General features: G+C 39.2%; 1 protein-coding gene across 1 annotated transcript; it reads left to right on the forward strand.

Annotated features, from left to right (window-relative positions):
- Window positions 1-257: 257 nt before the first annotated feature.
- LOC112874228 (DExH-box ATP-dependent RNA helicase DExH14) lies at window positions 258-19,146 on the forward strand. Its single transcript, XM_025937434.1, has 49 exons — window positions 258-552; window positions 661-713; window positions 874-1,042; window positions 1,673-2,117; window positions 2,194-2,259; window positions 3,227-3,331; window positions 3,405-3,704; window positions 4,187-4,303; window positions 4,392-4,451; window positions 4,597-4,668; window positions 4,758-4,874; window positions 4,941-5,102; window positions 5,483-5,548; window positions 5,634-5,786; window positions 5,865-5,948; window positions 6,750-6,824; window positions 6,897-7,028; window positions 7,088-7,153; window positions 7,679-7,744; window positions 7,844-7,966; window positions 8,439-8,588; window positions 8,897-9,109; window positions 9,197-9,352; window positions 9,433-9,657; window positions 9,731-9,832; window positions 9,912-9,992; window positions 10,079-10,159; window positions 10,653-10,856; window positions 10,937-11,053; window positions 11,427-11,549; window positions 11,626-11,715; window positions 11,792-11,917; window positions 12,017-12,079; window positions 12,186-12,274; window positions 12,500-12,590; window positions 13,885-14,034; window positions 14,118-14,309; window positions 14,406-14,471; window positions 14,546-14,701; window positions 14,786-14,929; window positions 15,243-15,310; window positions 15,396-15,561; window positions 15,646-15,708; window positions 15,940-16,035; window positions 16,161-16,328; window positions 16,464-16,634; window positions 17,026-17,172; window positions 18,311-18,442; window positions 18,708-19,146. The coding sequence occupies exons 1-49, from the start codon at window positions 446-448 to the stop codon at window positions 18,786-18,788; spliced, it is 6,249 nt and encodes a 2,082-aa protein (XP_025793219.1). The 5' UTR covers window positions 258-445; the 3' UTR covers window positions 18,789-19,146.
- The last annotated feature ends 39 nt before the right edge of the window (window positions 19,147-19,185 follow it).

Here is a 19,185-nt window from a genome sequence, read left to right on the forward strand (position 1 = left end):
GTCTCTAATCTCTTGCGTAGCTGTTCTGTGAATAGTTACTTTGTGGCAGTACCGGCACAGTCACTACCGTACCTGTGGCACGATCCGGTACGGCCACTGACATACATACGGTGTCGTGCTGGTGCCGAGATATCGGCACCGTGCCGGTTAGCGCCCGTGCCCGTGCCCGTGCTCGTGCCGTGCCGTGCCGTGCGGCCCGTTTGACCTACTATCCTTATCACCCCCGTTACCAGCTTGACCAGCCAGACCCAGAGTCCGGGCGGGCAGAAACCAAGCGCCACCGTGCGCCGGCACTTCCCGGCTTCCGTGCCGCGCAAGTCCGGCCCTCGGTGGGACGCGATCCAAACAGAACTCCTACTGTCCAAGCCATCGGCAGCCCGCCGCCATCGCCTCTCCACTCCACCGCACCATCGTGCCCCCCCGCCCCCGGCGATCCGACTCCGGGATGCTCGCGCCGCTTCCGCGCTTGACGAGCGCGCTCCGCGGGCACTTCGACGCCGACCAGGCCTACCTCCTCCGCAAGACCATCCTCCAGGCTCTCACCCTCCCCAGGTTCCACTCCCTCCCCATCCGCAGATCGCTGGTGTCTTACGATTCCCCAACCCCAATCGCTGCGGGGGAAAACCTGACGATTTCGTGTTGCTCGTTGTCTCCGAGCAGGCCGCATGACGAGTGGGAGCTTGCCCGGAAGATCGTGCCCGGCTGGGACGACGGTAATGTTTCCAAACCCATATCAGCTCGCTCGCACGCGCCGGGTTGCTTGACCTGCAATGTCTTGTTTTTGTTTCTTTACCCCTTTTTCTTGGCCGTGCGCGTGTTTATGTGTGATTATGATTTTAGCTTAACTGATCGAAATCGCAACTTGTGTTGCAGCTTCCAGCGAAGTGCGCCAGGCATATAAGCAATTTATCGGTGCTGTGGGGGAGATGTTGAATGGAGAGGTAGTGTCTGAAGAACTCCGTGAAGTTGCTCAGACTGCATATGCCCTGTTTGGTGGCGATGACACGGAGTACGATGCCCCCCAAAGAGCCTTTGTCAAAAGGTAGTACTCGCATTGTTGTTTTTATTTACATGTCGTATTAGATTTGTCTCTAAGTCAAACTTGACCAACTTTATAGAAAAAACTAATAACATTTACAATATCAAATTTGTTTTATTAAATCCACCATGAAGTATACATTGATAGTGCATATGTTGGATAGTACAGTTGTTGCTATATTTTTCTATAGACTTGGTCAAAGTTAGCTAACTTTGACTTAGGACAAACCTAATACGACATGTAAATAAAAATGGAGGGAGTAACAAGCATGCCATGTCTAAAGTTTTTTTAAGCTGAGGCTTCTAAACTTGGTAATTCTTTTTACTTTTTATTTTGTTATGGGGCTCAGTTCTGCGCCCTGCGACTAGAGAGCTCTTAATGCATTGGAATTTTAAAAGGGAAAAGCTGATGTCACACATGGCTAGTAGCACATTAACATGATTCATATAATGGCTAGGATCCCCACGGCGATATGCCAGTTGAATCAGTTCAATATATATGCCGATTCTTTGCACTTGGCTACATAAGTTTCCCAGCACATTACCTTTCTGCATGGTTTTTGTTGTATAATGTGGATGCTGCAAGCTCTTTTTGCTGGATTTCCAATAATTACATATTTTTTTATCTCATCAGGAATGAATTGGAGAGGCTTGTGGGCTATACTGTACAAGACTCAGTTCTAAAGAAGCTAGCTCAGTTAGCTCAGAAGCTCGGTTCCCTTCAACGGGCAAGCGCCCATGAATTTGCCCACAGGAAAGCAGATGATGTAGATGAAAATGAGAGAAGTGAATTTGGAGCAGACTTTGATTTCAAGCCACCTGCTCGTTTCGTTATTGATGTTTCTCTTGACATACCCTTAGAAAGTGCTGAATTGGGCAGTGAAACATTTGAAAAAGGGCAGTATGATGCTTGGAGCACATCCGCAACTCGTAATTCAGCTGCTATTAGGGGTTCTGTGAGTTTGAGGTGGCTGAAAGATCACTGCGATTTGATAACTAGAAGTGATGGCTCGTTCTCAGGAGATGAACTTGCAATGGCCTTGTGCAGAGTGCTCCTATCAAATAAAGCAGGCGATGAGGTTTTTAATGTTCTACCAAATACGGCCTCTAGTTTAATTTTTGTTGCTGCAATCATCTGGTTTTCCCACCTTGCAGATAGCTGGTGAGCTGTTGGACCTGGTTGGCGACACTGCCTTTGAAATAGTTCAGGATCTTCTTTTGGTAAGGGGCCTTGTTATCTTCAGTTTAGAGTTTATTTTGCATTCAATTCCTTCATGTTATGTGGGGATGGGAATCAGATGATTAAAAGAAAGAATTTGAAGATAGTCTTCACTGTTTATGCTGCGCCTTTTAGTCCTGCATATTTACAACTTGTTTCTGGCATACGAACAAGGCCTACAAAGACTTGATAGTTGGTGGAAATAACACGATAACTTATAAAAAACCTACAAGTCATCCACATGTACAAATGCTACAGTCTGGTGAGGATTCAGGTATCAGCGTGGTCACGGGAGAAAACCAGAAGATTAGAGGAGAACACCTAAATTAGTACAGCTGTTAATCTGCTAGTGGACTATCCCTGTACCGATAATCTGCTAGAGCACTATCCCTGTACTGACCAGAAGTTGCTTGGCTGTTTCATGATACAATCTTGTAAATTCTTTACTCCTGGTAATTCTAATTTTCTAAGAGGATTTCAGACTTTAACGCAGATCCTTAGTTGGTTTGTTTCTTCATTCCTTTGCAAGGTTTCACCATGATAATGATTCAAGCAACCAGTTAACCCTAGTTCAAGGGCGAGGCTCAAACGTAGAGCTCACTATGAGAGAGTTCGGTTATGACATTTTCCTTCCAGAAAAGTTAAAATACATGATCAGTTAATAGAACTGCGCTGTTAGTTCTTCGTGCAATGACTTCCTTGTATCTGAACCATAAAGAAATATTTGTAGATCCAGTAGGAACTTAAGAATCCTTCTACCAGTGTGCTTAAACACCAAAATTGCATGAATTGTCTACGGAAGCTTGTCTAAGTGTAAAAGGTGCTCTACAGTAATGGTAGACTTTGCAAGAATTTGCGAGAACAAACATGGAAATGAAGGCCACCTCATTTGTTCTTCAAGCATACTTAATTTCTTTCTGTACCGTATGACAATATTGGAAACTTATCTGATTATTTCATGCTCTGCAGCATAGAAAAGAGCTAGTAGATGCAATTCAACATGGATTGGCGATATTGAAATCTGAGAAAATGACCTCAAGTAATCAACCAAAGATGCCAACTTATGGCACACAGGTATGGTAACTTCCTAGTATGCTGTCTCATGTATTGTGGGTACCTGTTAGATGTTCATCTATTATGCCTGCAGGTAACTGTACAAACAGAGTCTGAGCGCCAACTTGATAAGATTAGGAGGAAAGAGGAAAAACGTGGCAAACGTGGTGTAGACACTGGCAATGGTGATATTGGTGTAGATGATTTCTCTTCCCTCCTTTTGGCAAGTGAAAGAAAGCAGCCATTTGATGATGTGATTGGTACTGGAGAAGGGGCAGATAGTTTTACAGTAACTTCCCTTCCTCAAGGAACCACAAGGAAACACATGAAGGGCTATGAAGAAGTGAAGATTCCACCAACTCCAACGGCATCACTGAAACCCAATGAGAAGCTGGTAGACATATTGGTCTTATCCTTTATTTTCCTCTGTTAATGTGCTAACTCATTTCTCTAAAATAGTTTCAATCGAACATAAGGAGTCCTGCATTACATTTATTTTAAGATGATTTTCCAACTTAAGTGGACCTCTTCTCTAATTTGAGATTTCTTTAAGTGACCTTAGAATGTGGAATGGTGAAACCTAGTACAATGATCAATTTTGCTTGACCTTTTTTCTGTTTGACCTTATTGATTTTAGACTTTTAATCTGTGGATATAAGAAAAAAAGTCATTTTTTCATACATGCAATATTACAATTATCCTCTTTCTGATCTTATTTTTTCTTGGTATACTTGATAAAATGACTGCATCAGTACCAGTTCTATTTACTTTAGTATTAGCAGTTTTGTAACATCTGGCTGCCTCTGCTATGCCTGTGCATCATTACTTGGAGTTTTTTTTGTCGATAACTGTGGAGCACTCTCTCTCTCTTTTCAGATTGAAATAAGAGAATTAGATGAGTTCGCCCAAGCTGCCTTCCAGGGATACAAGTCACTCAATCGTGTGCAGAGTCGCATTTTCCAAGCTACATACTACACCAATGAGAATATTCTAGTGCGTCACTAAATTCACTGTCTATGCAATCATGCTCAATCACCCCATACTATCTTCTGCTACATAGCTAACTTACACAAATTTCCAGGTTTGTGCCCCAACAGGTGCTGGGAAAACAAATATTGCAATGATTGCAGTTCTTCATGAGGTATACCAAAACCATGAAAAAGCTGTACCAAAGCCTACAAATCACTGATTTTTACAAGTTTATATTTGTTTTCTTGAGATTTTAGTTTCCCGATAAATCTTTGTGATTGAATCTTGGATATTGGAGTAACAAATTTCTTTTGCAGGTTAAACAACACTTTAGGGATGGCATTTTACATAAAAATGAGTTTAAGATAGTCTATGTTGCTCCAATGAAGGTATTCTTCTCCCTTGCATTGTCTTCTAATCTACTATTTTTGGATGTTCTGGGGACCATTACCATTTACCCGAAAAAAATGTTATTTAGGCATTGGCTGCAGAGGTAACAGCGACATTCAGTCGCCGATTATCTCCATTGAACCTGGTCGTTAGAGAACTTACAGGAGATATGCAGTTGACCAAAAATGAGATTGAAGAAACACAGGTACTCTCTTACCTCATTCTCTTAACTTAGTGCTTTTGAGCTGTACTTACTTGGTGCATCGAGCAGATGATAGTGACTACTCCTGAGAAGTGGGATGTCATTACACGCAAAAGTAGTGACATGTCACTTTCAATGCTGGTTAAGCTGATAATCATTGATGAAGTGCACCTTCTAAACGATGAAAGAGGTTCAGTAATTGAGGCACTGGTAGCTCGGACTCTCCGCCAGGTAAGTTCTTACACAAAAAGGGAGCAACTTCTCTCTGCTTTGGTGTTTTGCAAAAATCACTATATAATGATTTGTAAAGATTGGAGGAATAGGTGGTATACTCCAAACTGATTGCATGCCTGTGCAGGCACTGATAAACTGTCTCTTCTTGTTTTACATCTTGTTTAATTTCCTGTGATTCATTTCTCTTTGCCTTAATGGTATCAAGAATCATGGCAGTGTAATTTATAAAAGCTGGAGAAAAAGAGGTGCTTATACCTCAACTGTTTTTTTTAAGCGACCTCAAACTGATTACTTGTCGTTAGGACATAACGATTGTCTGTTCTTCTTTACTTGCTGTTTTGTTACCTAGTTCATTATGAATTGATTGAATGCAACAGGTTGAGTCTATGCAATCAATGATTCGCATTGTTGGCCTATCTGCTACCCTGCCTACTTACTTAGAGGTCTGTTACCTTCTTATGTTAACTATCATGTATGTACGCTACCTGTACTGCAATTAATAAGATCATGGAACTTCACATTTTTCAGGTTGCACAATTTTTGCGGGTTAATCCGGAGACTGGCCTTTTCTTTTTTGACTCAAGTTATCGTCCAGTTCCTCTTGCTCAGCAATACATTGGGATCAGTGAAAGGGATTACACTAAGAAAACTGAATTATTCAATACTTTGTGCTATGAGAAGGTCTTTTCTCTTGGACAGCTCGGTTCTCTCTTGATTTCTGCATTTGTACCTATACATAACTCATACTCAAATTGACAGGTTGTGGAGTCCATTAAGCAAGGTCACCAAGCATTGGTTTTTGTTCATACTCGTAAGGACACTGGGAAGACTGCTAGAACCCTGGTACGTCTTGTTCCTTTCGTGTGAGGCATCACCTAATTGCTCGATGGTGGTAGCATTACAATGTTGTTTTCCTATTGTTTGCTTCTGTCATGTCTCGTAAATGTTACTGTTCATCAAATTCTGATGCCATACCTTGTGCCTTTCTTGTGTGAGGCATCACCTAATATACTCAAGAACTGTCTTGCATCTTCTTATTCTTTTTTTTGTTATTTAAAATAATATTTAGAAAGTGCATTGGAACTCGTGGATCTGATCTGCGGGGCTGCTCCAAGGCTTCACTATATCTGATCCATGGCCTTAGGAAAAAATATGTTTCAAAATGTTTATCCATTATGGAAATCAAGGATGTAAGTGAAACAGAGGGAGTAATCCACAATGGTCATGTGTAGAAACCAAGGATATAAGTGTAATGACCTCATATGCCCCTATTGAATAGCATGCCACAGCTATGAACCTCTTCCACACCATTAGTTAGGTGTATAGAGTGGAAATACGCACAAAGTATACTCTCTTTCCTCAATAAACTTGTACTCCCTCCGTTCTTGAATTTATGACGTTTAGGACCCAATTAGTTCATTTTTTAAATGGAGGTAGTATTTTGAAAGGATAACTCCCGACTAATAGGTCATATATATATATATTGAAATGGCAAGATTATTTTATTTTAAAATGATGGCTTCTATTCTTCAGGCACCATTCAAGGTTTCAGATCCATTCATGTTATATCTTTTTCATGATGTGAATTGTGTCTTAACTAATCAGATAATTTCTAGTTTCTGATTCTTTTTGCATGCTTCTCAGATCGACCTAGCTGCAAAAGCAGGGGAGTTGGAATTATTTTCAAGCGCAGATCATCCCCAGTTTCCATTAATCAAGGTATATGGTTACCTTATGGTTTCATTGACCATTGATATAGTAACTGTTATTTACTTAGTTTTATGGGCGCAGAAAGATGTTAGTAAAGCAAAAAGTCGTGAAGTTGTTGAATTTTTCGAATCTGGATTTGGCATACACAATGCTGGAATGATACGTTCTGACAGAAGTTTGATGGAGCGCTTGTTTGGTGACGGGCTTTTGAAAGTAAGTGTTCCCGCATACTCCAGTATTGTCTAGTCTTGTGCTAACTTCTTTCAATTTAGGTCCTTGTTTGTACAGCAACATTGGCTTGGGGAGTAAACTTACCAGCTCACACAGTTGTTATAAAGGTTAGTATCTGTTTGTGCTTATTTTTTGGTTCTATTTTTTTAGTTCTGAACTATAATTGATGGTGCACGCATACGATACTGGTTGATTGAGAGAAATCAGCATTTTCCTCTGCAGCTCATCATACCTTATCTCTTGACTTAATATTTCTACAATGAAATGAGTGCCTGTCCATATATCAGTACTTGTAGAGATAGTTTGGCATCAATAGAGACATATATATCGGTATTAAATGCTGTTTGGTTTGATCTAACGATTCCCTTTGAGGTTTAGGACAAGGTAATTACTAGAACTACTTTTGGAGATAGTTTAACAATGTTCCTCTGGAAGGCCATACTGAAAGTCTCAAGTTCTGCATGACCTTCTTTTAGTTTTTTTACTGTTTGATAAGATGGATGAGCATTGCAACCCCTAGGTTTCTTGCATGCAGCTCCGGTTGATCGATGGATTTCAAAACATGCATGTTTCACATTGCTCAGAGTCCCTTTTATGCACTTGCTAAGTAAAATAATATACTCCAATAACAGGGCACACAGCTATATGATCCTAAAGCTGGTGGGTGGCGAGATCTGGGGATGCTTGATGTGATGCAGGTGCCTATCTGAACTTTTCATGATTTTGTACCATCTTCATCATTTCTTCATTCAAACAGTCTTAAGTTTCTGATGTTCATCCATTCATTTTTTTGTTAGATCTTTGGACGTGCTGGAAGGCCACAGTTCGACAAAAGTGGCGAAGGAATTATCATCACAACACATGACAAATTGGCTTATTACTTAAGGTTATTGACAAGCCAGCTTCCAATAGAGAGCCAGGTTAGCATACCAGGACACTAGAAACAATACTGAAACTTGTTCAATTATGGGTTAAATAAGACCATAATGTAGGGGTGATCCTCGAGAAATATTATCTGCTGCATATGTGACTAAAAGCCATCACAGCACACCTCCTGCAACATTTTTTTCTACTGTTGGAACATTTTTCCCTACTGCTAGAGCATTTTTTCGGAAACATTTTTTCTACTGCTTCCAGTTGTAGAAAAAGATGTTCCACAAGAGAAAAAAATGTTCCAACAGTAGAAAAAAATTTGGTCTAGGGGGTCTGTGACGTGATGACTTCTAGTTGCAAATGGACATATAACATACCCCGTGATCCTAACGTGAAGTTGTTGGATAATGGGACAAGTTTCATTTCCTAATTTGCTTGTGGTCTCCTGAAGTTGGTTTATTGTTATATATTCTTTTAACAAACCACAACTAATTTCTTGTTAACTATATAATCTTGCAGTTCCTTGGATCTCTGAAAGATAATTTAAATGCTGAGGTTGCCTTGGGCACGGTAACAAATGTCAGGGAGGCCTGTGCCTGGCTTGGCTATACATACTTATTTATAAGGATGAAAACTAATCCTCTGGTTTATGGAATAACTTGGGAAGAGGTAACCTTTTCTCCCACCATTCACACCTTCAATGCAAATTAATATGACATAAATTTGTCTGAGAAGAATGCATTTTGTAATATGAAGTTTTTGACACATCGCTGTGTTAAAAAAAAAGACAAACTGTACATCTGGAAGTATTGCATTCTCTCTATATTTTTCCAACTGATGTTCTTTTATAATTTTATAAACAAGATGATTTTGTTCCTTTGTGGGGGGTGCTTCATTGCCCATGTGATATTCTATCCTCCATTGATTTCTGACTACAAGTTTCTAAGTTCTAATTTCTACCTCATATGTTTCTTCAGGTTTTGGGAGATCCTTCTATGGGCGCGAAACAAAGAACATTCATTATTGATGCTGCACGCGCACTAGACAAAGCTAAGATGATGCGCTATGATGAAAAGAGTGGCAACTTTTACTGCACAGAACTTGGTCGAATTGCAAGCCACTTTTACCTTCAGTACTCCAGTGTTGAGACTTACAATGAGATGCTTCAACGTCACATGAGTGAAAGTGAGGTACACATTTAGTTTGTCCTATATATTCAGTACTGCTTGTGATGCTTGCGAAGTTTTACTAACCTGTCTGTCTGGGTACCACCTCAGGTGATTACTATGGTCGCCCATTCCTCTGAATTTGAAAATATTGTTGTGAGAGAAGAAGAACAGGATGAATTAGAAGCCCTTGCTAGGAAAGCATGCCCCTTGGAAATTAAGGGTGGGCCGACTGACAAACATGGGAAAATTTCAATTCTCATACAGGTTACTGTTGAGGACTGATACTCTCTCGTTATGTTTGAACTAACAATATCTTAATTGAGGTATTTGGTCAATTTTTGCAGGTTTATATTTCCCGTGCTCCAATTGATAGCTCCTCTTTACATTCTGATGCTCAATACATTAGTCAAAGTTTGGCTCGCATTATGAGGGCACTATTTGAGATTTGTCTGCGTCGGGGGTGGTCTGAGATGTCATCCTTATTACTAGAATATTGCAAGGCCGTGGACCGCAAAATATGGCCTCATCTCCATCCACTTAGGCAGTTTGATAAGGATCTTTCTCCTCAGGTTTGCTATCAGTTACCACTACTTTGTCATGTTTACCTTATTTTTGACATGTACTTCTTTCTCTCTGGATTAGATATTGTGGAAACTTGAGGAAAGAAATGTTGATCTGGATCGTCTTTATGAGTTGGAGGAAAATGAAATTGGTGCACTGATCCGATTTTCTCACCAGGGAAAGGTATGCCTTGGCTTAAAAAGCTTTGTGATTATTAGTAAAAGTTCTACTTATTAATTCTATTAACATCTTTTTACTGAAGCTGGTTAAGCAATATGTTGGATACTTCCCATATGTCAACTTATCTGCAATTGTGAGCCCAATCACTAGGACGGTTCTTAAAGTAAGAGCTAATGTCAATTAATTATTGTCTCCTGTTCCTGTTTCTTTATGACTACTATTATGCAATCACTTATGATAATTTTGTAGGTTGACCTGCATATAACGCCTGATTTTGTGTGGAAAGATCGTTATCATGGCATGTCAGAACGATGGTGGATTATTGTTGAGGTATGTGAGCGTACATGTATTATTGTTATGTATGTGCAGCTACATCATTTTAGAGATGTAGCAGGATTGAGAAAATTTTATATCATCTGTCTTCCACCTTATTTATTATCTTTTTGCCATGACATGTTTTTTCGGGTTAAGAAACTGTTCCTCTTTTCTTATCCCTCCCCCCCCCCCCACCCCCCCCCCCCACACACACCCACCCCAAATGCTGTTCTGTTAGTACGGAACCATGTGTAATGCAATTCTTTTTACTTGCTTTTGACATTTTGAGGAGACCATTTATATGACCTTGAAAGATTGATAGCAACTGCATAGAGATGAGATGTGATCATCTTCAGGAACCTCTTACACAAATGCAATGTGCATGCGGTTTTGTTAATGGTCACATAAATTCTACACCTTCTCTTTAAAGGTTTTCAGTTTAAATTTTTCGTACTTGATTCCAATTGCTGGCATGCATTGGTCAGTGACAATAAATTTTATTTTCCAGGATTCTGAAAATGACACCATCTATCACTCTGAGCTATTCACACTGACGAAGAAGATGGCAAGAGGAACACCCACAAAGATATCTTTTAATGTACCAATATTTGAACCTCACCCACCACAGTACTATATACGAGCCATATCAGACTCATGGTTACATGCTGAGTCACTCTTTACTATTTCTTTTCATAATCTGACATTACCACAGGTGAATTTCACAATTGCCTACTGCCGGTCCATGGTGTTTATTTGTATAATATACTGAGTGTGCTGCATCTGTTCACACAGACACAAATAACGCACACTGAACTTTTGGACTTGAAGCCTCTTCCGCTGAGTGCTCTTGGCAACAAAACATATGAGGATCTCTACAGATTTTCACATTTCAATCCGATACAAACTCAGGTGCATTTTGGGTCATTTATCTTTCAATTAAGGCGTCTATGCTATGGTCTGCATGTTAGGGATTGATAATTAAGCTTTTATAACTATTCTGATCAAATTGTTTTATTTTTATATGCAACTGTGACCAGCAGTCTGTTTATAATGGTTATTTGTCTGTGGAAAAAAATTGTACTCTGGATGAACATAAGATGGCAGAATCAAGTGTAGAAGTTACCAAGTGCTCAACATATGTTATGTATCCATTTTTCTAAGGATCATAAGATGCTTACTGTGTGCATCCACTTGCTGTATATTGCCCAAAGACAACTAGTACTGTTGCGAACAGTTTGCTCCAGCTTGCTGAACTATTACATTTTTGTCTCATCTTTTTCAGGCTTTTCATGTTCTTTATCACACGGATAATAATGTACTTTTGGGAGCTCCAACTGGAAGTGGAAAGACAATTTCGGCAGAACTAGCAATGCTTCATCTTTTCAATACTCAACCAGACATGAAGGTTTGTTTACTGAGATTGAATATAGACCGTTTTTTGTGTCATAATGTCATGTTAATACCTTTCAATACCTTTTTAGGTAGTTTACATTGCCCCTCTAAAGGCTATAGTGAGAGAAAGAATGAATGATTGGAGAAAACGTCTTGTAACTCAGCTCGGGAAGAAAATGGTACAGAACACTTCGCAACTTTTATTTCTCCAATACGTCAAAATGTATATCTTAATTGAAGTAATGCTTTTGGTAGGTTGAGATGACTGGTGACTTCACTCCAGATTTGATGGCCCTATTATCAGCTGACATCATAATTTCTACCCCTGAAAAATGGGATGGGATTAGTCGAAGTTGGCATAGCAGAAGCTATGTTATGAAGGTCTAGATCTGTCCTTCATATATTAGCTACTTCAGTAGATCATGTAGAAAAGATAATTTCATTTCAGTTATTAGATATTGCTTACAATATTATTGATAGGTGGGGCTCATGATATTGGATGAGATACATCTTTTGGGAGCTGACCGTGGACCCATCCTTGAGGTACCCCTTTTATCGTATGTTTTTGTTGTGTTCGTTCTTTTTTTGTTTGTTTGTTTTAAATTTGTTTACTATCAATTATTAGCATAATGGAACTTCTGTTTTTCAGGTCATTGTATCAAGAATGCGATATATATCGTCACAAACAGATCGTTCAATTCGGTTTGTCGGTTTATCAACAGCATTAGCAAATGCTCGGTATGTTTCGAAGTGATGCTTTTGCTTCTTGCTTCTTGTGCTCAGTCACTTTAATGTATAAACTATTCTCCTAGGATATGAATGCGAGCAATATTCTCTCACAATGTATTTGAGATAGTAGGAGTTATCACGAAACCGTGTTTTCAACTTGTACTGTGTACCTACACGATCATTGCAGTACTTTTGCTCCATTGGCTGACTACTTTCATCTGTCAAATACTTCAGTGATTTAGCTGATTGGTTGGGCGTTACGGATGACGGTCTATTCAATTTCAAGCCTAGTGTGAGGCCTGTACCTCTTGAAGTGCATATCCAGGTAAACCGGATTTCTTTTATTGCCTTAAATTCCTATTCTAGTTCGCAAAGAATGTTGCTGATATTTTTTGGGAGGGCTAATTTCCTCATAGATTGGTTGCATTGAGTAGCTTTGCTGGAAAAAGCCTGCACCCAGTACTTTATAGTATTATTTTTTCTCAATAATTTGCTTTGATGATGGATGAGGTCACAAGGGAAATACAAGGAGAGATCTCTTAGTGTATGGTCTTTGCTGGCAACGTGGTGCTAGTTGATGAGAGTAGGATGGGGGTTAACAAGAAATTGGAGTTGTGGAGGCAAACATTGGACACGAAATGTTTTAGACTAAGTAGGACTAGAACTGAGCATATGTGTTGTGACTTCAGTGATACTGTACATGCGGAGGGTGTGGTTAGTTTGGCAGGACAGGTAGTTCCCTTTATTTAGGATCGAACCTATAGAGGGATGGTAAGATCGATGAAGATGGTTGTCATAGAATTGAAACTTGGATTGAAATGGTGCCAAGATTCTAGCATCCTCCATGATAGAAGGTACCACAAAAGATATAAGCTAAGTTCTATAGGATGATTAGGCGAAATGATGTTTTATGGCCTACTAAATGGCGGCATATCCAGCAGCTAAGCATAGCAAAGGTGCACCTGTTGGGATAGATTTGTCGTCATAATAGGAAGTGTAGGGTGTGAAATAACAATATATGTGATAGGGTAGGGGTGACACCAATACATCGTTGAGATGGTTGGCCATATCCAACAGAGGCACCAGTGCATAGCGGCATTTTAAGGTGTGATAACATAAGATGAGCTGGTGTCAACCAAACATAACATGGGAGGAAGCAATAAAGAGAAACTTAAACAGTTGGAACATAACATAAGGACTAGCTTTGGCTAGGAGTGCATGGAACCAACAATTCATGTGCTCGAATCATGGCCTAGGCTAGTAGCCCCCTTTTACTATTATTACTATTACGAACAACTCTTTGTTGCTTTTCCCTTTGTTATTTATTTATTTCTGGTGGCTCTTGTTGGGTTTCATCTCTAGCTTACCGCAACAAGCTTGGGAATCATTTTATTAACTCGTATCCATTCTTGGGTGGTTCTTTCTGAAAATGCACAAACAAGTATATTGGCAATGTAATTTTGAACTTGCAGTTACTTTGAGAAATATAATGATATTCGAAATTCCCTTCCTTCTGGAAAGATACTATACTAGATGGCCATTTGTAGAAACATGTTTGGTAGATCACAGCATAAAAAAGCTTTGCGTTGTAACTCATGTTTCCTTTTCTGTTTTAACAGGGATATCCTGGGAAATTCTACTGTCCGAGAATGAATAGTATGAACAAACCAGCTTATGCAGCCATATGCTCTCATTCACCCAATAAACCTGTTCTCATTTTTGTGTCATCACGTCGACAGACAAGACTTACAGCCCTTGATATCATTCAGGTGGAATGCTACTTTGTATCTGTGCAACTAGATGGCTATATACATTGCTGCTATCTTATCCGTTTAATGTGCTTTGCCTGCAGCTTGCAGCGTCAGATGAAAAACCAAGGCAGTTCCTGAGCATGGAGGACAACTCCCTAGACATGGTTCTTTCACAAGTTTCTGATAGTAATTTGAGGCATACTCTTCAGTTTGGCATTGGTCTGCATCATGCAGGTTTAAATGACAGAGACAGATCCTTGGTTGAGGAACTCTTTTCAAACAATAGGATTCAGGTGTGTTCTTCTTTGATAGACTTCTCGTGTTAAGCATTGTAGTTACATGCTTAAGCAACTTAAACAGAATTTCTTGTTGCTTGATGTTTTTTCCAGGTACTGGTATGTACCAGCACGTTGGCATGGGGTGTCAATCTTCCAGCTCATCTGGTCATAATCAAGGTGACATAATGCATGAATTTTCTTGGTCCTTATTGGTGATTTACTTCTGGGCTCATTTAATATCTATCTTGTAGGGCACTGAATACTATGATGGCAAAACAAAAAGATACATCGATTATGATATCACAGATATTCTGCAAATGATGGGTCGTGCTGGTCGACCACAATACGACCAACATGGCAAAGCTGTTATTCTTGTCCATGAACCAAAAAAGAGCTTTTACAAGAAGGTCGCGCATTTTTCTTCTCTGCTAATGAACAATCTCTAATGCATCTTTTATATTGACTTTAACACTAAATATTATAATTTTCAGTTCCTCTACGAACCATTTCCTGTGGAGAGTAATCTGAGGGAGCACTTGCACGATCACATAAATGCAGAAATTGTTTCTGGCACCATCAGCAACAAGGAGGAAGCGATTATTTATCTCACTTGGACTTACCTATATCGCAGATTGGTATTTATCTTGTGAAATCCTTTTCAGCACATTGTTTATTTTCCTGCACTAAACTCATCCTCACATTGACTGGCTGGTATATTTTCCTAATTAAAGGGTCTGAAACCAAGACCATTACTATAAAATCTGAAATCATATGGATAAATATTCAACTGTCGATTTAGTACTGTATAAACTGTCTTATTGTTGTGCTGATTCAAATCTATGGCTTGTCAAAGTGATCTGCTATGAAGAGATCAAGACTGTTGTAAGAATCTTTCATAGGTGGGATAGAGACATCTTGTAAACTCTATGTTTTGTTGCTACATCGCAGGTTGTTAATCCAGCCTACTATGGATTGGAGGATACTGAAACAAATACCTTGAATTCTTATCTCTCAAGGTGGGAACTGAGGACTTCATTTAAGCATAAGTTTCGACTTGCTTTACAACAATTTGATGGTGTCTTCCCATTTTTGTCCAAACAGGTTAGTCGAAAGTACATTTGAAGATCTTGAGGACAGTGGATGCATAAGAGTAGATGACCGCTCTGTAAAGTACTTGATTTTGGGAAAAATAGCATCGCAGTATTACCTTAGCTACCTCACTGTTTCAATGTTTGGGTCAAATATTGGCCCCAATACATCATTGGAAGTAAGTTTTTAGCCTTGTTCCCAGGTTAATTGTTTGAGTTAATTTGGAGTGGCAGATAATGAATAACTTTGATTCTGTTGCTAGGCCTTTGTGCACATACTGTCGGCTGCTGCAGAATTTGATGAGCTTCCTGTACGCCACAATGAGGTGTTCTTTTTTCTCGTTCGTTAAGAAACCAAGCATTACGCCATTTTTATTTGTAGATAATTGAGTCAGCAATTTTCTTTCCTTCCAAGGCATGATATCACTGTATTGATTGAGGAGAGGAATTGAAATTCATACAGCTAATTTCTAAAATCATTCTGTTCTTACTACACTCTGAACTTGATTCTTGGCATGTTGTGATCGTTTATGCATTTATGCTCTTTGCTGTTTCAGGATAACTTGAATCGAACACTCAGTGGAAATGTCCCATATCCAGTTGATCAACACCACCTTGATGATCCACATGTTAAAGCCAACTTACTCTTTCAGGTTCATATGGTTGAACATAGTATTGGAATGCCATTTTGTTCTTTGTTTACCAGTATTTTCATTTTAACAGTATTCGATGCACAATGATATAGTAATTGTAATTTTTGTTTCTATCTGTCTTGCAGGCACATTTCTCAAGAGCTGGATTACCAATTAGCGATTACGCCACAGACTTGAAATCAGTTCTTGATCAGAGCATACGTATTATACAGGCAATGATTGACGTATGTGCCAATAGTGGATGGCTTTCAAGTGCATTGTCTTGCATGCATCTCTTGCAGATGATCATACAGGTGAATTTCATTGTTCAGATCATTTTTAATATATATAAAAAATTAGTCCTAAGTCGAATTGCATTGTACTATTACGAGTATCTGGGTTTGACAAAACAAATATTTATCTTGAACTAAATCCATTTTACTTGCCAGGGTCTCTGGTTTGAGAGGGACTCATCACTCTGGATGTTGCCATCCATGAATGATGATATTCTAGGTCATCTCCAGGGTAGAGGAGTCTCAACAGTCTCAGCCTTGCTGGATTTTTCTCGTGAAGAATTGCACAGGCTCCTTCAACCATTTTCTGCATCAGAGTTGTACCAGGTGCTGCTTTTCTCACTTAAATTTGGGAGATCAAATTATTTTCCTAATCATTTAGATATTAATTCAAAGTAAATTGGTCCGTAACTGTCCAGTATCCTTGAATTAGTTATAGAAATTCAAGCGAGCAAGCTGATTGTTTGGAAATGCTAGCTAACATGTTACACAAAATTGGGCCCCAAATAATACTCAATATTGTATGTGTTGATCTCAACATCTGGTGCTTTTAAATGTCCATAATTTCTGCAGATTCTATTTACAACAAAATATGTGTCATGAATGATCCTTCTATTTGATTATATATTTGAAAGTGATAAGCTCATTATTAGTAGTTTTCCTTGTAAGTGCAGAGGTCATTCTGTTTCTCTCCTGAATACTGTATTTCATTGTGCAGGATCTGCAACATTTCCCTCGTGTTGATGTGAAACTTCAGCTTCAGAATGAACAAGAGCGGTCCAAATCTCCAACTTTAAACATCAGAGTACAATTGAAAAATTCACGGCGTTCAACATCAAGAGCATTTGCCCCTAGATTTCCCAAGGTCTGTATCTAATTAATTTTCCATGGGATTAGATGCAACGATCAAATGTAACATAGAGGGTTCATTGTTTAAAGTATTGTATAAAAAACGTTGCAAGGGAATCAAAATGAATAAACATTTAGTCCTTTTGTCATGATAATTTAGGAAATCCATTTCATAACTGAACAGAAACTAGCCTAGATGTTTGCAAGAAATAGTAATAGCCTATAGGTTTATAATACATGGTGTAGCATGCACCTGGGCAGAAATCTCTTCTGCTGTTAATACCCGGGTGTGGTCTTTCCCCCAGGGCTGAGTTTTTTTTAATACATGGTGTAGCAGCTTAGTAAGTTGACAAATAAATTGTTTCATGTTATAAACTAGAAATTTTGTGTTTGGTATGACAAGACTGAATAGACAAATTCATGTTTTTTCATATTTGGTAAATTTATTAGTTTGCTTCTGAAACTGGTTGCCATTTGTCGTGATCTTCAAAATGGAGCCACTGGGAAAGAAATCGTTACTGCAACTGGAACAGAAACCTCACAAGTTACTACTGTTTGACTAGTAAATGTGTCACCTAAGTCTGGTGGCAAACTGGCAATGGGATTGTTTGGGGATAGATTTGGGGGTTTTGCATGAGTCATCGTTTTCTCGTTTTTGCCTACAAACACCAGATCCTGCAAGTCCAGGGGTTGGAGTGACCAAACACACCCACTGCCTGAAGCTTGTGGAATAATCCAATGCTTTTGGTGTTAGAACTCACGCAAATTGGAAACACAAACTGATAACAATTCGTATACTGCAGAATCATGATCATAGAAATCACTAGTTGTCGATGAATGCTTTGCGATGCTCTAAGAAATCGGTAGCTTTTATTGGTTGTCACCCACTAGTAGTCATATTACAGCCTAACTGGATGATTATACAATAATTGGGGTGACACCTGTTCCATGTATATGCATAGATTGAGTTGGAGTAGATATGTTCTAAGAACATCGCTGCCTTCCACACTTGTTGGAACTTACAATTTTTTGTAAAATTGCTAATTAATATAGATTTCTTCAGCTTAGCAGTTTTCTATTTGATGTGTTCCGATTAATGTGTGTTATTGAACTCCGATGGTTGTTTTCATTGAACCTTTTGATGTTTTCTGTAGGCAAAACAAGAAGCTTGGTGGCTGGTCCTGGGGAATGCTACAAGCTCAGAGCTGTATGGTCTAAAAAGAATAAGTTCTGCAGATCGGGTGGTTAACACTCGCATGGAATTGCCACAGATGTTCAATATCCAGGTAAATGAATTTTGCTTGGCTAAGCTACGCTAAGCTAAGTGTGAAGATGTTTTCCTCGTTTTGGCTGACTTGATGCTTGTGCTTGGGAAAATTTATTCCACGAGTTACTAAACAGTGAGCTTTTTTTATAACAAGCACAGTGAATTTGATGACCTTTTCTGCATAATGCACAGTCAACACCCAGCCACCGAACTGCCTTATCCATTTGCTCTATGATATGGAACTTTTATCATTTTACTGTTCTCACGAGGGAATTTTCTTTCAGGAGACGAAACTGATTTTGGTGTCAGATTCCTACCTAGGTTTTGACCAGGAGTACTCTCTTGAGCATCTCACCAAGCGTTGAGAACATTGTTCAGGGTTCGGAGCTGTGGCCCACAATGTTTTTGTATGTTCTCTATGATGGTGGCAGGGTGTTGCCGCTCCCAGTGTATACATGATTTTTCGGAAGCCATCGAGTGTCCTGATCGAGAATGCAGCAACTGTCTTCACCAGGGCTGGACTGTTAAATTCTTGTATTTTCATTTAAGCTCGATAGATGAAGTTGAAAGGTGAATAAGATCCCGCGCCGTGAGTCTGCAGAATGTACCGGGAGCAATAATTTCAAATTGAGGCATTTGTGTTCTTACTCCTACTTTGTTCAAAACATCAAAAGCTATGTAATGTAGTAATACTGGATTAAGGCAAAGAGCTTACTTTTCTCAGTGAGCATAATCTGTGTCTAATCTTGTCATGCCAGCTTC

The sequence above is a fragment of the Panicum hallii genome, chromosome 9 (genome assembly GCF_002211085.1).
Source record: "Panicum hallii strain FIL2 chromosome 9, PHallii_v3.1, whole genome shotgun sequence".
In the NCBI taxonomy this organism is placed as follows: Eukaryota; Viridiplantae; Streptophyta; class Magnoliopsida; order Poales; family Poaceae; genus Panicum; species Panicum hallii.